The sequence below is a fragment of the Oncorhynchus kisutch genome, linkage group LG17, assembly GCF_002021735.2.
Source record: "Oncorhynchus kisutch isolate 150728-3 linkage group LG17, Okis_V2, whole genome shotgun sequence".
Lineage (NCBI taxonomy): Eukaryota > Metazoa > Chordata > Actinopteri > Salmoniformes > Salmonidae > Oncorhynchus > Oncorhynchus kisutch.
This window is the reverse complement of record NC_034190.2, coordinates 50,451,334-50,474,297: the sequence shown is the minus strand read 5'-3', so window position 1 is coordinate 50,474,297 and position 22,964 is coordinate 50,451,334. Positions and strand designations below refer to the sequence as shown.

Here is a 22,964-nt window from a genome sequence, read left to right as displayed (position 1 = left end):
AGGAAGATGGCAGCCGTTTTACAGGCGCCGAACCAATTCTGCTATTATGTGTTTGTTTTTCGCGTTATTTATAACTTATTTTGTACATATTGTTTCTGCCACTGTATCTTACGGCAAAAAATAAATTCTGGATATCAGGACAGCGATCACTCACCTTGGATTAGACTAAGATTCTTTCTTCAACAACCAGGACGCACAGGGTGTACTTCAGATACCCGACAAGGCCAACATCCCAGTCATTGGCAGGAGAAAGAGACGCCTGTATAGAGGACACAGGGCGGGGTGCCTTGTAAGGATCCGCCGACAGCGAGTGGGAAATCTGCCTATACCATCAATATTACTTGTCAACGTACAATCATTGGACAATAAATTAGACGAGGTACGATCACGAGTTTCCTACCAACGGGACATTAAAAAGTGTAATATCTTGTTTCACGGAATCGTGGCTAAATGACGACATGAATAACATTCAGCTGGCGGGATATATACGCTGCACTGTTTGCTTATAGATAGAATAGCACACTCCAGTAAGACTATGGGAGGGGGGGGGGGGGGGGGTCTGTGTATATTTGTAAACAACAGCTGGTGCACGAAATATAGTATAGAGTAGAGAATCTCATGATAAGCTGTAGACTACACTATTTGCCAAGAGAGTTTTCATCTATTTTTCTTGTAGATGTTTATTTACCACCACAGATGGATGATGGCACCAAGACCGCACTCAGTCAGCTGTATAAAGAAATAAGCAAACAGGAAAACGCCCACCCAGAGGCGGCACTCCTAGTGGCCGGGGACTTTAAGGCAAGAACACTGAAATCAGTCTTACCTAATTTCTATCAGCATGTTAAATGTGCAACCAGAGGAGAAAAAAAACTCTAGACCACCTTTACACCACACACAGAGATGCATACAAAGGTCTCCCTCGCCCCCTATTTGGCAAATCTGACCATAATTCCATCCTCCTGATTACAAGAAAAAAATTAAGCAGGAAGCACCAGTGACTAGATCAATAAAGAAGTGGTCAGATGACGCAGATGCTAAGCTACAGGACTGTTTTGCTAGCACAGATTGGAATATGTTCCGGAATTCCTCCGATGGCATTGAGGAGTACACCACATCAGTCACTGGCTTCATCAATAAGTGCATCGATGACGTCGTCCCCACAGTGTCTGTACATACATACCCCAACCAGAAACAGGAAACATCTGCACTGAGCTAGAGTAGAGTAGGGTAGAGCTGCTGCCTTCAAGGAGAGGGACTCTAATCTGGACGCTTATAAGAAATCCCGCTACTCCCTCAGACGAACCATCAAACAGGCAAAGCGCCAATACAGGACTAAGATTTATTGTACTACATCGGCTCCGACGCTCGTCAGATGTGGCAGGGCCTGCAAACCATGACAGACTACAAAGGGAAGAACAGCCGCGAGATGCCCAGTGACATGAGCCTACCAGACGAGCTAAATCACTTCTATGCTCGCTTCGAGGCAAGCAACAATGAGGCATGCATGAGAGCATCAGCTGTTCTTGACGACTGTGTGATCACTCTCTCCGTAGCCGACGTGTGTAAGACCTTTAAGGTCAAAATTCACAAGGCCGCTGGGCCAGACGGATTACAAGGACGGGTGCTCTGGGCATGTGTTGACCAACTGGCAGGTGTCTTCACCGACATTTTCAACATGTCCCTGATTGAGTCTGTACTACCAACATGTTTCAAGCAGACCACCATAGTCCCTGTGCCCAAGAATACTAAGGTAACCTGCCTAAATGAATACAGACCCGTAGCACTCACATCCGTAGCCATGAAGTGCTTTGAAAGGCTGGTCATGCGTCACATTAACACCATTATTTACAGAAACCATAGACTCACTCACATTTGCATACCGCTCAAACAGATCCACAGATGATGCAATCTCTATTGCACTCCACACTGCCCTTCCCCACGTGGACAAAAGGAACACCTACGTGAGAATGCTAATCATTGACTACAGCTCAGCCTTCAACACCATAGTGCCCTCAAAGCTCATCAATAAGCTAAGGACCCTGGGACTACACACCTCTCTCTGCAACTGGATCCTGGACTTCCTGACGGGCCGCCCCCAGGTGGTGAGGGTAGGTAACAACACATCTGCCACGCTGATCCTCAACACTGGAGCCCCTCAGGGGTGCGTGCTCAGTCCCGTCCTGTACTTCCTGTTCACCCACGACTGCATGGCCAGGTACAACTCCAACACCATCATTAAGTTTGCAGATGACACAACAGTTGTAGGCCTGATTACTGACAACTTTGAGACAGCGGATAGGGAGGAGGTCAGAGACCTGGCCGGGTGGTGCCAGAATAACAACCTATCCCTCAACGTAATCAAGACAAAGGAGAGGATTGTGGACTACAGGAAAAGGAGGGCCGAGCACGCCCCCATTCTCTTTTTTTTGTGTGTGTGTGAATTTGACCCCTTTTTCTCCTCAATTTCGTGGTATCCAATTGTTTTTAGTAGCTACTATCTTGTCTCATCGCTACAACTCCCGTACGGGCTCGGGAGAGACGAAGGTTGAAAGTCATGCGTCCTCCGATACACAACCCAACCAAGCAGCACTGCTTCTTAACACAGTGCCATCCAACCCGGAAGCCAGCCACACCAATGTGTCGGAGGAAACACCGTGCACCTGGCAACTTTGGTTAGCGCGCACTGCGCCCGGCCCGCCACAGGAGTCGCTAGTGCGCGATGAGACAAGGATTTCCCTACCGGCCAAACCCTCCCTAACCTGGACGACACTAGGCCAATTGTGCGTCGCCCCACGGACCTCCCGGTCGCGGCCGGTTACGACAGAGCCTGGGCGCGAGCCTGGCAGTGCTAATTCTGTTTCACAGATTTTTCCTGGAGTATTGTTTTCATTTGCCCTCATTGCTTTTGCTGAAAATCAACATTTTCTGTTTGCGGCATTGGCCAGGCCATACTTTCTCAGGATGTTGCCACTGAGCATTTTTGAAGCCACTTGTTTGTCCTTGGCACTGGTAAATTTGTTGATACTTTTGCTTTAACTCTGCAATGATGGCATTTGAAACAAAATCCTTCTCAGGTTCTTTGGAGTTTCCTTCATTTGCTGTTTTGTCTTTGTGGAATCTTGTCTCACCAGTTTCTTCATCAGTCGATCATACCTTATTTGAATTTCTCAGCTTTCCGCAAAGCATTATCAAGTTTGACATTTGACATGTAAAGATCTTTGTATGTTTTTGAGACTTCTTCCAACATTTTTCCTTCCAGCAAGGATTCGACTACTCATTTATGTTGCAGACAATGAGGAAGGAGTATCAGGGTCTGCATCAGTGTCAGGTAAGTTAGGGGCAGGTATGTTGGCCTCATGTTCTGGCTGCAACTCATCTGGTGACTGAGGGGGTGTGTTTCCTGGTATGTGGGCCTCATGTTCTGGCTGCAGGTCATCTGGTGACTGAGGGGGTGTGTTTCCTGGTATGTGGGCCTCATGTTCTGGCTGCAGGTCATCTGGTGACTGAGGGGGTGTGTTTCCTGGTATGTGGGCCTCATGTTCTGGCTGCAGGTCATCTGGTGACTGAGGGGGTGTGTTTCCTGGTATGTGGGCCTCATGTTCTGGCTGCAGGTCATCTGGTGACTGAGGGGGTGTGTTTCCTGGTATGTGGGCCTCATGTTCTGGCTGCAGGTCATCTGGTGACTGAGGGGGTGTGTTTCCTGGTATGTGGGCCTCATGTTCTGGCTGCAGGTCATCTGGTGACTGAGGGGGTGTGTTTCCTGGTATGTGGGCCTCATGTTCTGGCTGCAGGTCATCTGGTGACTGAGGGGGTGTGTTTCCTGGTATGTGGGCCTCATGTTCTGGCTGCAGGTCATCTGGTGACTGAGGGGGTGTGTTTCCTGGTATGTGGGCCTCATGTTCTGGCTGCAGGTCATCTGGTGACTGAGGAGGTGTGTTTCCTGGTATGTGGGCCTCATGTTCTGGCTGCATGTCATCTGGTGACTGAGGAGGTGTGTTTCCTGGTATGTGGGCCTCATGTTCTGGCTGCAGGTCATCTGGTGACTGAGGGGGTGTGTTTACTGGTATGTGGGCCTCATGTTCTGGCTGCAGGTCATCTGGTGACTGAGGGGGTGTGTTTCCTGGTATGTGGGCCTCATGTTCTGGCTGCAGGTCATCTGGTGACTGAGGGGGTGTGTTTCCTGGTATGTGGGCCTCATGTTCTGGCTGCAGGTCATCTGGTGACTGAGGGGGTGTGTTTCCTGGTATGTGGGCCTCATGCTCTGGCTGCAGGTCATCTGGTGACTGAGGGGGTGTGTTTCCTGATAGGTAGGTCTACATTGCAACTGTTCTCTTTAAAGTCGGTCTTCTTTTCCATTGGTTGCATTTCCATTGCCTTCTCTTGTTTCTTTGTTCTGCTTTGTAAGCTCAGAGATAGATTTCACTTCTCCCTTCTCTTTTTATTTCCAGTATTTCTCTCTGTCTTTTGCAGATGTTCCTGGTATCGTATAGGATCATTTTTTATTTTGTTTCTATATGTCTGTAATTGCTAAAATATACTTAAGTATCAAAAGTAAAGTATAAATAATTTCAAATTCCTTATATATTAAGCAAACCAGATGACACCATTTTCAAGTTTTTTTAAAATGTACGGTTAGCCAGGGTTACGCTCCAACACTCGGACATAATTTACAAACAAAGCTTGTGAGTCATCTTGATCAGAGGCAGTGGAGATGACCAGCCATGTGATACACTGTCACAATATGTTTCCATGGTAACTAAATTAACATTCTCCTCAAAAAACTGTATTAATGAGGAATTTGTCCTCAGTTGTGGAAATGACACCACTACCTAAAGGCAGGTATATTTGGTTTAAAAACAATAGAAAGAGCATACTCACAATACATATTGATAAAGATTTAATGTAATCTTTCTCTAGTAGATAACATTAATTAATTACACATTATATGTTTTCTCATAGGAAAATATAGTAGAAGCGCAAAAGTCTGGGTCAGGGACAAGGGCAAAACAGTGAACTTGAGGTATAAAATGCATCTGAAATACTTGATAAAGAGGTGTGAAAGAAAAAGTATGGGGTGATTGTAGTGTGAACTTAACAAATAAAGAATAACACATATAATAATTTAAATTAAATTAAATCACTGCGAGGACATAGAAGTGCCGTAGTTGCTGAATCACCATTAAATGACCAACATTGTTGATGAATGTTAATTTACTATGAATTTCATAGATTGTGCTAAACGGCCAACACTGCCACACACAATATGGCGCCATAAACTCGCGCTTTTGCCCTGCTTCACAATGAAACGGGACTCAGGGAAACAACATTTGCACTCTACAGTTCCGCATTGTGGTTATCATGCAGTCATTCACAACCAATACGAGATCGATCGACTAGAGCAGAGGAAGAAATGTTTTGTCTATTTGAAAAGTTAGCTGTCATAAACACAAATGATTACTATACCGTTTAGCTCAGTTGAAGTGATGATTAGGTTGTGAGTTAGTGATGGAGAACATTGACGAGACACCGTTTCGGATCACCCGTACCGTCCAAGCTCTGGGCTCCGCACTACGGGGAGAGCCTGAAAATGTTCCCGATGCCGGTCAGGGTAGCAGTGACAGAATCTCGAGTGAGCCGGAGAAGCTTTGGTTTAAAGAAAGCAGCGCTAAGAATCTCCAAAACAGGGATTTCTTGTCACCCACTACGGTGCTGAATACGCTTTATGCAGACGGACAGGTCGGTGTGCTAAATAGCTAGCTTCTTAATATTATTATTTAATTCAATTCATTTGAACCCCATTATATTTTTCCTTTGAATTATTTGCAGTTGGATACACTGGTTATAACGCATGGGTTGACAGACAGACACACACACAGTTGACAGCACACGCTTTTCTTTTTGACAGGTTGAAGAGTCTTGAGAGATGTGGAGGCTAATTATTTTACCCCGACCTATCTTTAACATCCACTTGATGATTGTGAACAAAATGGAATTAATACGTTTTCATATTTGAGACCGTTGACATTGTCCTCGTCGACATAACATTTAAACCCTGCGGCAAAAATTATTAACCCCTGACTGGACAAATCTAATGTGGGTCACTCACAGCAAAATGTGGCACCGTGTTTTTACATGGGGTCTATCATCTCGCGAGACGATGTTTGCATGGCATCGCCAAGACTTTGCGAGGTCACAGCCACAAAGTAATAAATCCCGCCTATTTGTACAATTTCTCTTTCTTAAAGTGTGATTTCCAACCTAACCTTAACCACACTGCTAATGTTATGCCTAACTTTAAATTAAGACCAAAAAACGAAGTGTTTGTCTTCCATACACTTTTATGATAGACAATTTCTGCTTTGTGACTGTGGTAACTAATGGAAACCCGTTGCTGACGCATGCCAAATCTGGATAGGTATTTAATGTATCAGAAAACCACATCGTATGTTATAGCAATCTGTCAGTCGATGACAGTCGATGACGTGGAACTCAACCATTGGTTGATGCATGCAAAGTCTGAGCAGAGGATCGTGACCAAAGTAGTTGCATGGTTGCATTCCCTGCTCAGTCGTTGCATGCGTGCCACGTCATCGAATGTGCCGTCGGGCACCAGATTGCTATATCATATGATGTGGTTCGCTGATACATAAATGACCTATCCAGGCATTGTAAGATCTGGCATATGCCAGCAACGTCTGAGCAGGAGAACACGAACAGACTCATGTAGTAGGCAAATTAGGTATATCCCACTGAAGGCAGAAGGCTACTACTACTGCAATATTGTTTTTGCCTGAATTTGAGGAGAACTGTCTGCTATCCATAAACAGTATGTAAGTGTGATGTGTTTGTGTCTAGGTTCCCCCAGCAGTGATGGGTAGAGTGCTGTCCCTGAAAGGGTGTGGGGTTCTCCCTGTGGCTGGTGGGGAGGTCATGGGAGAGGGGCTGAGGGTGCGGGTTGACCGGATTGCCGCGTTTCAGAAGGTCCTGAGTGGAGTGTCGGCGTACCTGAAGCCTCCTAGCCAGAGACAGGGGGGTGTGGTGCTCAACTGCCCGGCCCTTCACCCCAAACCCAATTTACCCTCCCCGGACACACTCACGCTGGGGCAACTACGCACCGTGCTGCTGACTGACCACTTAGGGGCGCTACTGAGGAGACAGGGGTGAGTTAGGACATGGCTTGATAACTCATCTGGCATTATGTCACTGTCCAGTACATTGTATGTATCCGTGTTGTGTATGTTCATTGCGGTATGTGCCGTCTTGGTTAAATATGTGTTATACTGAGTATAGAGGGTTTTGCATTATCACCAAATCAAATCAAATTGTATTTGTCACATACACATGGTTAGCAGATGTTAATGCGAGTGTAGAGAAATGCTTGTGCTTCTAGTTCCGACAATGCAGTAATAACGAACAAGTAATCTAACTAACAATTCCAAAAAAACTACTGTCTTATACACAGTGTAAGGGGATAAAGAATATGTACATAAGGATATATGAATGAGTGATGGTACAGAGCAGCATAGGCAAGATACAGTAGATGATATCGAGTACAGTATATACATATGAGATGGGTATGTAAACAAAGTGGCATAGTTAAAGTGGCTAGTGATACATGTATTACATAAGGATGCAGTCGATGATATAGAGTACAGTATATACGTATGCATATGAGATGAATAATGTAGGGTAAGTAACATTATATAAGGTAGCATTGTTTAAAGTGGCTAGTGATATATTTACATCATTTCCCATCAATTCCCATTATTAAAGTGGCTGGAGTTGAGTCAGTGTCATTGTCAGTGTGTTGGCAGCAGCCACTCAATGTTAGTGGTGGCTGTTTAACAGTCTGATGGCCTTGAGATAGAAGCTGTTTTTCAGTCTCTCGGTCCCAGCTTTGATGCACCTGTACTGACCTCGCCTTCTGGATGATAGCGGGGTGAACAGGCAGTGGCTCGGGTGGTTGATGTCCTTGATGATCTTTATGGCCTTCCTGTAACATCGGGTGGTGTAGGTGTCCTGAAGGGCAGGTAGTTTGCCCCCGGTGATGCGTTGTGCAGACACTACCCTCTGGAGAGCCTTATGGTTGAGGGCGGAGCAGTTGCCGTACCAGGCGGTGATACAGCCCGACAGGATGCTCTCGATTGTGCATCTGTAGAAGTTTGTGAGTGCTTTTGGTGACAAGCCGAATTTCTTCAGCCTCCTGAGGTTGAAGAGGCGCTGCTGCGCCTTCTTCACGATGCTGTCTGTGTGAGTGGACCAATTCAGTTTGTCTGTGATGTGTATGCCGAGGAACTTAAAACTTGCTACCCTCTCCACTACTGTTCCATCGATGTGGATAGGGGGGTGTTCCCTCTGCTGTTTCCTGAAGTCCACAATCATCTCCTTAGTTTTGTTGACCATATCATATATCAGTGTTGGTAACGTCCCTGTTTTTCTCAGGTTTACTGTGTCCTGCTGCCCTGTGCTGCCTGAAGATAGCAACATCATCGTCTTCCTCCGAATGCTTGGCGTCGATTGGCCGTCAGTGCCGGTCAGCTGGACCAATGACGAGAGGGAGGAGAAGATGTTGGAGGCTTTACAGAATTCCCCGTACAAAGAAAGAGAGGAGACAGATGGAGGAAGGCGAGAGAGTGAAGGAAAGAAGATGGAGGGAGAGAAGGAGTGGGGGACGCTCAGGGTGAACTTGAAGAGGGTGTTTCAGGAGGAGCAACTGCCAGGGTATGACCCCAGCCTGGGTACCTGTACAGGTGAGACATGAAGGATCTTTGACCTAGGTTAGGACCTGGGGATTGGTTGTAAACGTGTTAACCTGTGATTAACACATTCATTGGCAAAGACAGAAGGTTTGGGTCAAATTGGTCAATACAATAGAATTATCTCATATGGAAGTAAGTCTATAACATGGCGCCTTTAGATGTGAAACTTACTGTAATGTAGCCGAGGGAAATAAAGCCTCCATAGCTTAACAGTCCATTATAGATTTGACTTAAGGACTGTCTGTAACATAATTCATGTGATTTTTGTCCTCAGTGCAACGAGACAGTGTGTCTCATCTGGCCCAACTGGACAGGGCTACTGCAGACTGCACAGTGAGTCAAGCTTTCTTTTCCCCAATGCTTTAAACATCAAGCTTTACCAGTGTACTACTATAGTAATACTATATCTATGGCCGTGTACTACTATAGTAATACTATATCTATGGCCGTGTACTACTATAGTAATAGTATATCTTTGGCCGCGTACTATTATAGTAATACTATATCTATGGCCGTGGACTACTATAGTAATACTATATCTATGGCCGTGGACTACTATAGTAATACTATATCTATGGCCATGTACTATTATAGTAATACAATATCTATGGCCATGTACTACTATAGTAATACTATATCTATGGCCATGGACTACTATAGTAATACTATATCTATGGCCGTGTACTATTATAGTAATACAATATCTATGGCCGTGTACTACTATAGTAATACTATATCTATGGCCGTGTACTATTATAGTAATACAATATCTATGGCCGTGTACTACTATAGTAATACTATATCTATGGCCGTGGACTACTATAACGTCTCATGTTAGGTTTTCACATCTCTTATTGACCTAGGTATCCACAGCAACCGCGGTACATGTCACTTCCTGTCAGGATGAGTTCCGTCAGCAGCAGATAGCGATGCTATGGAGAGCCAGCGGTGCAACAGTGACACAGGTTTGTTTGACACAACGACACATTAACTACCACATAATGGTGATCTGTACTTAATTGTGAAGGACGGGCTCGTGGCAATGTCTGGAGGGGAATCAATGGAATGGTATGAAATACATCAAACACATGGTTTCTACGTGTTTGATGCAAATCCATTTGTTCCGTTCCAGCCATTTTTCTAAGCCGTCCTCCCCTCAGCAGCCTCCACTGTTCACCATACTAACCAATAGAGGTGCACCCAGGGGTGAAAGTAAGCCGATGTGGTCCGGTACAGAGTACCGGCAAAATAAATAGTGTCGAAACAGCTTACCGGTAAAATATGAGACTATCACAATAATTAAAACAAAGATGGAAAGAAAACTAGGCTATTTCACAATCATTTATCATTACCGCCTGTCAGCCGCATGAGAAATGAGTGAATAGTCTTGAAAACGGGTGGTATACGCTTCAAAATGCAGTGTGGTTGGAGATGAACACAAACATTTTGCCAAGGCAGAGATGACTGGCTGCCGAGACTGAGAACCGCTCGGACAACAGTGGACCCATCAAGTCAATTCAGGCTGTGAATTGTGTCCCTAATGACAATCACAGAATGACATTATACTTTTTGGTGTTTTTAGAGACGTCCCTTTCCATTCACCAAATGGCGGGTGCACAGCGCACTGTTTTTGATGCTGGAATTATGCCGGACGAATGTGCGCAGGTAGCCTACTTTTTAAAGTGAATTGTTTGACAATCGGATGAAAAGGTAAGACATTTTCACAGCTAAATGACATGTCGTTACTGTTACCCCCATGCAAGCACGTTTATGCATAGGATGTCCTGTACTGGGAATAAATTAAATCTGCCTTCTCCACTGTGTGCACCAATACATTTGTTTTGATGACTGACCCAAGTACCAAGTGCTTACTCTTGAGGATCAGCCGATGCCTACCAAGTTTCTATCACTCTAAATTTCAAGCTTCTACTTCCAACCCTGGGAAACTATTCTACACCTTCTCCTCCCACCTTAATCCTCCACTTCCCTTCCTCTCTGTGGGCGACTTTATCAACCACTTTTAAAAGAAGGTTGACGGCATCCGCTCCTCATTCACTCAGCCTACTGAGCCCACTGGCCCCACAGAACTACCTGACGCCTTGACCTCTTTCTCCCTTCTCTCTTCCTGCCACGCGTGATGTCCGGCCATCCGACAACCTGCCCACTTGACCCCATCCCCTCGTCCCTTCTCCAGACCATCCCTGGAGACCTTCTCCCATTCCTCACTTCCTTCATGAACTCATCCCTGACCGTTTCCCCATCTGACTTTAAGATGGCCAGAGTCAAGAAGCCAACACTCGACTCCTCTGACGTCAAAAACAACAGACCGGTAATCCCTTCTTTCTTTTCTTTCCAAAACACTTGATTGTTCGGTCTCTGACCAATTCTCTTGTTGTCTCTCTCAGAACGATCTTCTTGACCCTTAACGAGTCATTTTTCAAGGCCGCTCGCTCAACTGAGACCGCTCTCCTCTGTGTCTGCTCTGCCAAAGCTGACTCTCTCTCCTCTGTTCTTATCCTCCTAGATTGATCCGTTGCCTTCGACACCGTGGACCAATAGATCCTCCTTCCCACCCTCTCAGGGTTTGGCCGTCTCAGGCTCTGCACACTCCTGGATTGCATCCCACCTGGCAGGTCGCTCTCACCAGTTGGCGTGTCATTGCTACGCAGATGACACTCATATACTCCCCCCCCCCCCTTCTGACACCCAGGTGGCGACACGCATCTCAGCTTGGATGTCGGCCCACCACCTCAAGCTCAACTTCGACAGAACGTGTTTGACAACTTCAAGGTGTTCCCCTCCCAGAGTGCAAAGAACCTTGGCGGGACCCTGGATAACTCCCTGTCGTTCTCTGCAAACATCAAAGCAGTGACTCGCTCCTGCAGGTTCATGCTCTACAACATCCGTAGAGTACCTTTCCTCACACAGGAAGTGGGGCAGGTCATAATCCAGGCATTTGACATCTCCCGTCAAGACAACTGCAACTCTGTTGGCTGGGCTCCCCACTTGTGCCATCAAACCAGAGTATGTGGGCGGAGCTGGAGCGGACCGTGCCCAATTTGACTGGAGCGAGATTCTCAAAGGCTGGAGCGTCGGCCTTCTCGCCTGCTCCTATTTCCATCCAGTAGCGCTCACTTCACGAGCTCAGGGCATTCCCGGCCCAGCATGCATCTGTAGTCTACTTGTGTGCTGCTATAACCCCTTAATGTCATGTAGTTCGCTAAATATTTCCATAAAGAAACTGATAAAACATACAGGTGCAAAGTCAAAGGTGACTTATAAAGATGAGGACCAAGAGAAAGAGAGGGAGTGCGGTGGTGTAGTGTCCACAACTAAATAATCATTGTGGAATCTGAAAAGGCACGTATATTGAAAGCATGATGGTGTACTTACTAGGTGCACATGCTAAAAGAAAGGAACGAACTGGGTAGATAACTAAGTGTGTCATTGTAGCAAAGTATTTCTAAACTAAAAATCAGATCTCTTAAACGTTTAGCAAATGTTTTGTTCTATTATCTATACATTAGACCATAATTGATTTTTTCATTTAATTTTGTATTTAATTCTTAGTAAATCACAGCCTATTATGCACAATTTATAGACTACAATGATTTAACACATCAAAATGTTGTTTAAAATGGTGAGCGCTTTATGTCCCTACCAGCCTATTGTCACACTCGCAAATGCTTCACTGTGTATTTATTTGTAGGCAAAAGCCTTGAAATAATAGAGCCTAAATAATTCCTTCTTAGGCTCCCTGTCTGGCTCCTGACCTATCTAGGGTGCTGTTTAGTAATTCGATTTGAAATTATGTGCGCTTCTTACATTCAGCTTTTCATGTTTATTCAAATACTTTTAATTCCAAATCCATATGATTTGGTTTCAATACTTCAAAACCAAATGGTAGGTCCAGGTAGTCAGAAAAATAGATGTTTGTTGGTAAAATTGTGATTTTAATGAATGGAGCGGATGTTTTTTGTTGTAGTGAGTGCGGAGCGGTTTTTAACGGAGCGGTTGGAAAGGACATGGGAGTGCTCAACTCCGCTCACATGCTCTGTATCGAACCCATGCAAATGATCCAGAATGCTGCAGCCCGGCCGGTGTTCGGCCTTCCTAAGGTCTCCCATGTCGCCCCGCTCCTCCGCACACTCCACTGGCTTTCAGTGGAAGCTCGCATCATCTTCAAGACCCTGGTGCTTGCCTATGGAGCAGCACGAGGAACGGCCTTCAGGCTATGCTCAAAACCCTACACCCCCAACAGGAGCACTCCTGCCACCTCTGGTCTCTTGGCCCTCCCACTCCTACGGGATGGCAGCTCCCACTCAGCCCAGTCAATGATCTTCTCTGTCCTGGCACCCCAATGGTGGAACAAGCTTCCCCCTAAAGTAAGGGGGAAAACGTCTGAAACCCGGCCTCTTTGAAGAGTACCTTTTTAAAGCTAAAATATGTAACTTATTGGGCGACCCGACCAAATTCACATAGAAATGTGTGTTGTAGATCTGTCATTCTCATTGAAAGCAAGTCTAAGAAGCAGTAGATCTGCTTTATGTGCGCTATTTTTATGCTGCCAGTTCTTAAGTTTAGTTTTTGTGTCTTTTACTTTCGGTTTTGTACACTAGCTTCAAACAATATTTGGCGTTATATAAATAGATTTCACAGCGTTTTAGATGTTACAATGGTTCTCTACACTATAGTTGATTGTGTTGTCACATGAACTAAAATTAGGCGAACTATTAGAATTTTAGCAACCAGGAAATGAGGGCGTGATTTCTGCATAATGCAGCTTTAAATAACTCAAGGCGCCCCTCCAAAATGAAAGAAAAAGGCACTGGTTCTAATAGCACGGACTTTGCTGATTTTAAACACTTTGTTGAGGTAAAAATGTACTTAAAACGTTTGTGATGGGTTGTTGTCTCTCAACCTATCCCGGCTGCAACCAGATACATTATGAGGGAACCAGTTTTCCCTCTTTCTGTTTCTCAGAGGCATCTAGTTTGTGGACCAGTGAAGACTCCTGGAAGTCACCTCAGTGCGGCCCAGTATCTCCAGTAAGAACTACATCTAGTTTTATCCATTTGATTTCTCTTTAGTCCCCAGCACCTAAGTATATCACTGTTCTCCACCGTCTGCATGGAGGTAGTCTTTTCACATCTCAAATGTAGTCTCTTCAGATCTCCTCGAGCCTCTGTATGTGTGTCTGTCTCATCGGGTCTTTGTTCGACCCTGTCCTATAGACTGAGAAGAGTGCAGATGAAGGAGGCCTCGGAGATGAAGTACGGAGAACAAGTCAAAGGTGAGTCTGCTCAATTTGTCTGAAGTGCACTTTGTAACGCGTGTGTACTTTTTAATGTGTATGAGACGCACTGATTTGTATGATTAGGCAGTGGTGAAAAGTACTTAAGTAAAAATACTTTAGTGTACTACTTAAGTAGTTTTGGGGGGTATCTGTACTTTACTATTTATATTTTTGAGAACTTTTACTTCACTGTATTCTTAAAGAAAATAATGTACTTTTTACTCCATACATTTTCCCTGACACCCAAAAGCACTCGTAACATTTTGACAGGAAAATGGTCCAATTCACCTAAGAGAACATCCCTGGTCACTCCTACTGCCTCTGATCTGGCGGACTCACTAAACATAAATGCTTTGTTTGTAAATTCATGTCTGAGTGTTGGAGTGGGCTCCTGACTATCCGTAAATCAATTAAAAAACAAGAAAATGGTGCTGTCTGGTTTGCATAATATAATATAAGAAATTTGAATGAAAGAATACTTTTACTTTTGATACTTAAGTATATTTTAAACCAAATATGTTTAACTTTTACTCAAGTACTATTTTACTGGGTCATTTTCTATTAGGGTATCTTTACTTTTACTCAAGTAGAGCATTTGAGTACTTTTTCCACGACTGATTAGGGTATGTGATTTCTTTCCTTAATACTCCAAATCATTTTCCAGGCCAGACTTGGGATGACATCATCAAGGTCATGACCTCAGCCACTGTGAGGTTTGAGCTGCTCTCAACGGTCCATATGAGCCCGGTGAGTCTTAGCTGTGCCACTAGAGATTCTGGGTTCGAGTCCAGGCTCTGTTGCAGCCGGGCGCGACCGGGAGACCCATGGGGTGGCGCACAATTGTCCGGGTTCGGGTCGGGCTTGGCCGACAGGGATGTCCTTGTCCCATTGTGCACTAGCGACTCCTGTGGCGTGCAAGGGCATTGTGCATGCTGACACGGTCGCCATGTCTACGGTATTTCCACCGACACATTGGTGCTGCGGGATTCCGGGTTAAATGAGCATTGTGATTAAGTGTGTGTGTGTGCAGTTGTACACACCGATAATCATGTGTGTGTGTGTCTGAACTGGTAGCGTGCTGGCCTACCTTGCTCTCCAGGGGGCTTGTGCTGGCTGGTGTTGTGTTGAGTCAGAGCTGTCAGACTGACAACTGTTTTAACACACAGGTCACCCTGGACGTGCAGAGGGAAGGCAGTGTGTCCACCAAAGGCCCCAGAGGCGGAGTCTTTGTCATGTACAACTGTGCTCGGCTCCACACCCTCTTTGACAGTTACGAGCGAGGCATGGAGAAGGGTGAGACATGCAAGGCAACACGATGATGATATGGTCATTTAGTAGACGTGACTGACTGGCTTATCCGCAGTGACTCACGGTACTGTATATTTATAGTCCAACCACAATCTAACAACTCCACACCCAACGGAAACACACAGTTGTACATACACTACCAATATAAAATAATATCAAATCAATCCAAGTTGTATTAGTCATATGCGCCGAATACAACAGCTGTAGTAGACCTTACAGTGAAATGCTTACTTACAGGCTCTAACCAACAGTGCAGGTACAAAAAATACAGATACGAATAAGAGATAAAAAAGTAACAAGTAATTAAAGAGCAGCAGTAAAAAATAACAATATATACAGGGGGGTGCCGGTACAGAGTCAATGTGCGGTGTCACCGGTTAGTTGAGGTAGTATGTACATGTAGGTAGAGTTAATTAAAGTGACTATGCATAGATGACAACAGAGTGTGTCAGTGGTGTTGAGAGGGAGGGGGGGGGGGGGGGGTAGCCATTTGACTAGATGTTCAGAAATCTTATGGCTTGGGGGTAGAAGCTGTTTAGAAGCCTTTTGGACCTAAACTTGGCACTCCGGTACTGCTTGCTGTGCGGTAGCAGAAAGAACAGTCTATGACTAGGGTGGCTGGAGTCTTTGACAATTTTTAGGGCCTTCCTCTGACACCACCTGGTATAAAGGTCCTGGATGGCAGGAAGCTTGGCCCCAGTGATGTATTGGGCTGTTCACACTACCCTCTGTAGTGCCTTGCGGTCAGAGGCTGAGCAGTTGCAATAACAGGCATTGACGCAACCAGTGCTCTCGATGGTGCAGCAGTAGAACCTTTTGAGGATCTGAGGACCCATGCCAAATATTTTCTGGTCTCCTGGTGTGCTCAGTCCTCTTTTTCCTGTAGTCCACAATCATCTCCTTTGTCTTGATCACGTTGAGGGAGAGGTTGTTGTCCTGGCACCACACGGCCAGGTCTCTGACCTCCCAATAGGCTGCCTTGTTGTTGTCGGTGATCAGGCCTACCACTGTTGTGTTGTTGGCAAATTTAATGAGGGTGTTGGAGTCGTGCCTGGCCGTGCCGTCATGAGTGAACAGGGAGTACAGTAGGGGCTGAGCACACACTCCTGAGGGGCCCCTGTGTTGAGGATTAGCGTTGCGCATGTGTTGTTATCTACCCTTACCACCTGGTGGCGTCTCGTCAGGAAGTCCCGGATCCAGTTGCAGAGGGAGGTGTTTAGTCCCAGGGTCCTTAGCTTATTGATGAGCTTTGAGGACACTGTGGTGTTGAACGCTGAGCTGTTGTCAATGAATAGCATTCTCACATAGGTGTTATTTTTGTCCAAGTGGGAAAGGGCAATGTGGAGTGCAATCGAGATTGCATCATCTGTAGATCTATTGCGGCGGTATGTTAATTGGAGTGGGTCTAGGGTTTCTGGGATGATGGTGTTGATGTGAGCCATGACCAGCCTTTCAAAGCACTTCATGGCAACAGACATAAGTGCTATGGATTGGTAGTCATTTAGGCAGGTTACCTTAGTATTCTTGGGCACAGGCACTATGGTGGTCTGCTTGAAACATGTTGGTATTAGACTTGGACAGGGAGAGGTTGAAAATGTCAGTGAAGATACTTGCTAGTTGGTCAGCACATGCTCGCAGTACACATCCTGGTAATCTGTCTGGCCCTGCGGCCTTGTGAATGTTGACCTGTCTAAAGGTCTTACATCGGCTGCGGAGAGGGTGATCACACAGTCTTCCGGTACAGCTGGTGCTCTCATGCATGTTTCAGTGTTATTTGCCTCGAAGCGAGCATAGAAATAGTTCAGCTTGTCCGGTAGGCTTGTGTCACTGGTGAGCTCTCGGCTGTGTTTCCCTTTGTAGTCTGTAATGGTTTGCAGGCCCTGCCACATTCGACGAGCGTCGGAGCCGGTGTAGTACGACTCGATCTTAGTCCTGTACTGACGCTTTGCCTGTTTGATGGTTCGTCGGAGGGCATAGAGGGATTTCTTATAAGCTTCCGGGTTAGAGTCCCACTCCTTGAAAGCGGCAACTCTAGCCTTTAGCTCAGTGCGGATGCTGCCTGTAATCCATTGTTTCTGGTTGGGGTATGTACGTACGGTCACTGTGGGGACGACGTCATCGGTGCACTTATTGATGAAGCCAGTGGCAGATATGCTGTACTCCTCAATGCCATTGGAGGAATCCCAGAACGTATTCCGGTCTGTGCTAGCAAAACAGTCCTGTAGCTTAGCATCTCAAATCAAATCAAATTTATTTATATAGCCCTTCGTACATCAGCTGATATCTCAAAGTGCTGTACAGAAACCCAGCCTAAAACCCCAATGCAGGTGTAGAAGCACGGTGGCTAGGAAAAACTCCCTAGAAAGGCCAAAACCTAGGAAGAAACCTAGAGAGGAACCAGGCTATGTGGGGTGGCCAGTCCTCTTCTGGCTGTGCCGGGTGGAGATTATAACAGAACATGGCCAAGATGTTCAAATGTTCATAAATGACCAGCATGGTCGAATAATAATAAGGCAGAACAGTTGAAACTGGAGCAGCAGCACAGTCAGGTGGAAGTTGAAACTGGAGCAGCAGCACAGTCAGGTGGAAGTTGAAACTGGAGCAGCAGCATGGCCAGGTGGACTGGGGATAGCAAGGAGTCATCATGTCAGGTAGTCCTGGGGCATGGTCCTAGGGCTCAGGTCCTCCGAGAGAGAGAAAGAAAGAGAGAAGGAGAGAATTAGAGAACGCACACTTAGATTGACACAGGACACCGAATAGGACAGGAGAAGTACTCCAGATATAACAAACTGACCCCAGCCCCCCGACACATAAACTACTGCAGCATAAATACTGGAGGCTGAGACAGGAGGGGTCAGGAGACACTGTGGCCCCATCCGAGGACACCCCCGGACAGGGCCAAACAGGAAGGATATAACCCCACCCACTTTGCCAAAGCACAGCCCCCACACCACTAGAGGGATATCTTCAACCACCAACTTACCATCTGCTTCATCTGACCACTTTTTTATTGATCTAGTCACTGGTGCTTCCTGCTTTAGTTTTTGTTTGTAAGCAGGAATCAGGAGGATGGAATTATGGTCAGATTTGCCAAATGGAGGGCGAGGGAGAGCTTTGAATGCTTCTCTGTGTGTGGAGTATAGGTGGTACAGAGTTATTTTCCCTCTGGTTGCACATTTAACATGCTGATAGAAATTTGGTAAAACTGATTTAAGTTTCCCTGCATTAAAGTCCCCGGCTACTAGGAGCGCCGCCTCTGGGGGAACGTTTTCTTTTTGCTTATGGTGGAATACAGCTCATTCAATGCTGTATTAGTGCCAACCTCTGACTGTGGTGGTATGTAAAACAGCTACAAAGAATATATATGAAAACTCTCTCGGTAGGTAATGTGGTCTACAGCTTATCATGAGAAACTCTACCTCAGGCGAGCAATAGCTCGAGACTTCCTTAGATATCGTGCACCAGCTGTTTTTTTACAAAAAATACATAGACCGCCGCTGTTCTATCCTGCCGGTACATCATATAACCAGCCAGCTGTATGTTGTTCAGCCACAACGCCGTGAACCATATTTACATACTATTTAGCAGAAGCTTTTATCCAAAGCGACTTAGTCATATGTGGATACATTTAGTGTGTTAGTGGCCCCAGCGGGAATCAAATCCACGACCCGTGACGTTGCAAACGCCATGCTCTACCGACTGAGCCACACAGGACCACAAACTACCATGTTGTATATGAGTACTAGTCCACACCAAGCAATATAAACAACCTTGATTGTACGATGTGTTTATTGTCACGGTGGATGTTCAGTTCCCATGTATTTGCCTCCCACAGGACTTTACCCTGAAATCCCAGAGGGCTCCCAGTTGGACTTCTCAGCTCTAAAAGAAGAGGTAGGCCCACAGTAGGTGTGCTGATCAAGGATCAGTTTGACCTGGGACCTCCCGAGGGGTGCAGTGGTCTAAGGCACTGCATCGCAGTGCTAGCTGTGCCACTAGAGGTTCTGGGTTCGAGTCCAGTTTCTGTCGCAGCCGGCCGCACCCGGGAGACCCATGGAGTGGCGTACAATTGTTAGGGTCGGGTTTGGCCAGCAGGGATGTCCTTGTCCCATTGTGCACTAGAGACTCCTGTGGTGGGCCGGGCGTAGTGCACGCTGACACGGTTGCCAGGTGCATGGTGTTTCCTCCGACACATTGGTGCGGCTGGCTTCCGGGTTAAGTGGGCATTGTGTCAAGAAGCAGTGCGGCTTGGTTGGGTTGTGTTTCGGAGGACGCATGGCTCCCAACCGTCGCCTCTCCCAAGTCTGTACGGGAGTAGCAGTGATGAGACAAGACTGTAACTACCAATTGGATACCATGAAATTGGGTGTAAAAAAAATAGATATTTTCAGTTTGACCTTTTTAGGTCATAACTAGATGGACTAGATGGAGGATACCTGATCCTGATCCTAGATCACACTTCTACTCCGAGACGCTTTGTGAATATCTGTGATTAATTTCTACTTAGGTCCTCTAGAGACTGTGTCTCTCTTTCTGTTTCACAGGGGGAGTGGCTTCTTCTGTTCAATTACCTCATTCCATTCTCTGAGCTTCTCGACCAATCAGGACAGGCGTTGGAGTGTGATGGAGGGGCCAGAGTCAACCTGAAGACTGAACAGGTGAGGATTTAAAAGGATATATTTGTAGTGTATTGAAATATCAGTTGATGGCAAAAATGAAAACACGAAGCAGACCAAACTCTTTGGCCCTTTAAAAACCTGCAGTATGTAAAATATTGTGTGCTGTAACTTGGAAAATAAATAAATGTGACTCTGGATGACAACATAACGATGTTTGTTTCCAACATTAGCGCCGTTTTCCTAAAGAAGTTAAGTCCGCTTCATGTTTTGTTTCCTTGCTACGATACTAACGAGTATCGCGATACTGGTATCGTCCCGGTCCTAGTTGATATAGGTGAATGAATGCTCATTCAATGTATGTTTAATGCGTGTGCAATGTGTCTCCCAGATCTGCAAGTTCCTGGTGTCTCTCAGTAAGGATTTTAGCTCCTATTACAACAGAGTCCACGTCCTTGGGGTGAGTAAACCAGCCATTTTACCTCTGTCTGTCTGGTAGTTAAATTAGGTTAGAGTTAGTGGACAGTACACTGTTAGAGCATGTGTCTCGCAGTATGTAGAACTAGATAAATGTTTGCATGTGTGATGGCCCCTATTGTTTGACACACAGAGATCCATGTGTTTATAGCCTCTGGTCATTCATACCAGGCCTGAAAACATGGCGTACTGGCAGAAAGCACAGCTGACTTGGATTTAAACAGACTAAGGTTCATAGTTTAGTCCACAACGTTTAACCTCAATCTGTCTCTCTCTCTCTCTGTCCCCCTCTCTTCCCTTCTCTAAAGGAGCCGTTGCCTCACCTCTTCAATCAGATGTTCTGTCGGCTGCAGTTGTTGAGAGCACTGAGAGAGCTCTACCATCGCGCGTTGGATACTCTTCACCTTCCTCCCATCCGGCAGCTATAGCCACAAATACCCCAACTGTAGCCCCGAATATAGCCCCAACTGTAGCCCCAACAAATGCGCCCAACATACCCCAACAAATGCCCCGAATATAGCCCCAACTGTAGCCCCAACAAATGCCCCGAATATAGCCCCAACAAATGCCCCGAATATAGCCCCAACAAATGCCCCCAAAATGCCCTGAATATAGCCCCAACAAATGCCCCCAAAATACCCCAACTGTAGCCCCAACAAATGCCCCCAAATACTCCAACTATGCCCCATGAACTTCCCCAAATATAAGGCCTAATAACTGCCGTAAATTATCACTAGCCTATCCCCTACATGAAATACACATATAAATTTCACTTTTACTACTGTACTGTAGCTATTAGGCTTTTATCCCCCCCAATTAAAACCCTGTGAAGTCCTCTTATGTATATGTGACATACACCTGGTATTACACCCAGTCTATTTACTGTTGATGAAAGAAACTGTAGAGATGATTTGCACCCCTGTGTGAAGCCTTGGTCTCCCCAGACGTATCACCAGTATCTCTGATGCACCACAGATGCAGCCTCTACCAGAGACCCTCACTGCCTTTGAAACGATGAACATCTGCCTGTCTTCGGTCTTCCCTTCTACGATACCATAGACACTATTCCGCTAACAGACAACTGCCCTAGAGCCATAGATATAGTATTTACACACACTGTTTGTACACCGTGTAAGCACTGCCCCCGTCCTCTTCACTAGATATTGCTCCTGGCCACCATGAGCCATTTACTGTCCCCTTCTCCCTTCCCCTCCTACTTGAATAATACAAATATATATATTTCATTGGAACTGGCTGTGTCAGTATTATATATATATATACTGTGGTAAACCGTGGGGTGTTGGGTTGAGCGTGCAGAGATTGACACAGAGACAGGGGGGGGCTTTAGTCTGCAAAAACAAATATATCAAAGAAATTGCTCGGTCTTCCTTCTCTCTCTTAACCGGTGTCCGTCTCTCACCCGCGGTGTGCCACCGTGCTCCTTTAAAAAAATAAATGTGTCCGTTATTTTACCAGGTAAATTGACTGAGAACACGTTCTCATTTGCAGCAAATGACCTGGGGAATAGTTACAGGGGAGAGGATGGGGATGAATGAGCCAATTGTAAACTGGGGATTATTAGGTTACCGTGATGGTTGGAGGGCCAGATTGAGATTTTAGCCAGGACAACGGGGTTAACACCCCTACGATAAGTGCCATGGGATATTTAATGACCTCAGAGAGTCAGGACCCCCATTTAACGTCCAATCCAAAAGACTGCACCCTACACAGGGCAATTCCTGGGGAATTGGGATATTTTGTTTTTAGACCAGAGGAAAGAGTGCCTCCTACTGGCCCTCCAACACCACTTCCAGCAGCATCTGGTCTCCCATCCAGGAACTGACCAGTACCAACCCTGCTTAGCTTCAAAAGTAAGCCAGCAGTGGTATGCAGGGTGGTATGCTGCTGGTATTTGGACTCCACGGCTGGTTGGCACTTTCCCAGGGTAGACCTCCTGGGATACCACAATATATATATGGAATGATACATGTGACATAGACTAACCCACCACCACCACCACCACCACAGTACTTCTGTTGTGCCAAAGTACTATACAGTACTGTCCCAGATCCCAGTTCTCCATTGTCGCTCTGTGCCATATCTTGGGACTGTTGTTATTGTGTACGTTTTTTGTGTTTTTATGGTGACCCGAGCTTTACACAGACTCTCACTCTCTCCCACAATGTTGTCAACTGTGCATTGGGCCAATATATTTTCCACCTAGATCAATAAATGAGTGTTGACCTCGGTGACCCCGCTGCCGTGTGTGTTAAGATGCGTGTTAAGGTGTGTGTGTGTACCACATTGCAGCACCGTGTGCAGCTATTTGTTCATGTTAAGTGTGAGGAGTTACGGGGCAAGTCTAGATAGATGATTGCGTAATGCCTGGGGATTACGGAAATAATTGGTTATGAGTATAATTAATTTGTAGGCCATATCAGATCACTTCCCCCATCGTAGCGCTTATATAAAAAGATATGTGGATGCACAAGTTCACGCAAGGCA

At 45.8% G+C, this 22,964-nt stretch overlaps 2 protein-coding genes across 3 annotated transcripts; one reads left to right on the top strand and one right to left on the bottom strand.

Moving 5' to 3' along the window:
- Nucleotides 1–3,281: 3,281 nt before the first annotated feature.
- Nucleotides 3,282–4,667, bottom strand: LOC116354352 (early nodulin-75-like). The gene is made up of 2 exons (XM_031793305.1): nucleotides 4,650–4,667; nucleotides 3,282–4,286 (listed from the first exon to the last, which is right to left on the bottom strand). Exons 1-2 carry the CDS (start codon nucleotides 4,665–4,667, stop codon nucleotides 3,282–3,284), a joined length of 1,023 nt encoding a protein of 340 aa, XP_031649165.1.
- A 664-nt stretch (nucleotides 4,668–5,331) lies between these two features.
- On the top strand, nucleotides 5,332–22,711 carry dalrd3 (DALR anticodon binding domain containing 3). Of its 2 annotated transcripts, XR_004203656.1 has the most exons (14): nucleotides 5,332–5,739; nucleotides 6,859–7,163; nucleotides 8,446–8,753; nucleotides 9,037–9,095; nucleotides 9,626–9,727; nucleotides 10,957–11,091; nucleotides 11,287–13,810; nucleotides 13,997–14,055; nucleotides 14,723–14,805; nucleotides 15,225–15,351; nucleotides 19,202–19,260; nucleotides 19,911–20,024; nucleotides 20,374–20,442; nucleotides 20,768–22,711. XR_004203656.1 is itself a non-coding variant. In XM_020506075.2 (13 exons), exons 1-13 carry the CDS (start codon nucleotides 5,509–5,511, stop codon nucleotides 20,885–20,887), a joined length of 1,701 nt encoding a protein of 566 aa, XP_020361664.1. In that variant the 5' UTR covers nucleotides 5,336–5,508; the 3' UTR covers nucleotides 20,888–22,711. The 2 variants fall into 2 exon arrangements, 1 of the variants encoding a protein (XP_020361664.1); XM_020506075.2 differs by lacking the exon at nucleotides 10,957–11,091 and having other exon boundaries at nucleotides 5,336–5,739; nucleotides 13,746–13,810.
- The last annotated feature ends 253 nt before the right edge of the window (nucleotides 22,712–22,964 follow it).

Coding starts and splice junctions, on each gene's coding strand:
- dalrd3 (XM_020506075.2), top strand. CDS start 5,509: ATGGAGAACATTGACGAGACACCGTTTCGGATCACCCGTACCGTCCAA. Junction 5,740..6,858: donor CGCTTTATGCAGACGGACAG/GTCGGTGTGCTA, acceptor GTTTGTGTCTAG/GTTCCCCCAGCAGTGATGGG. Junction 9,096..9,625: donor GGGCTACTGCAGACTGCACA/GTGAGTCAAGCT, acceptor TTATTGACCTAG/GTATCCACAGCAACCGCGGT.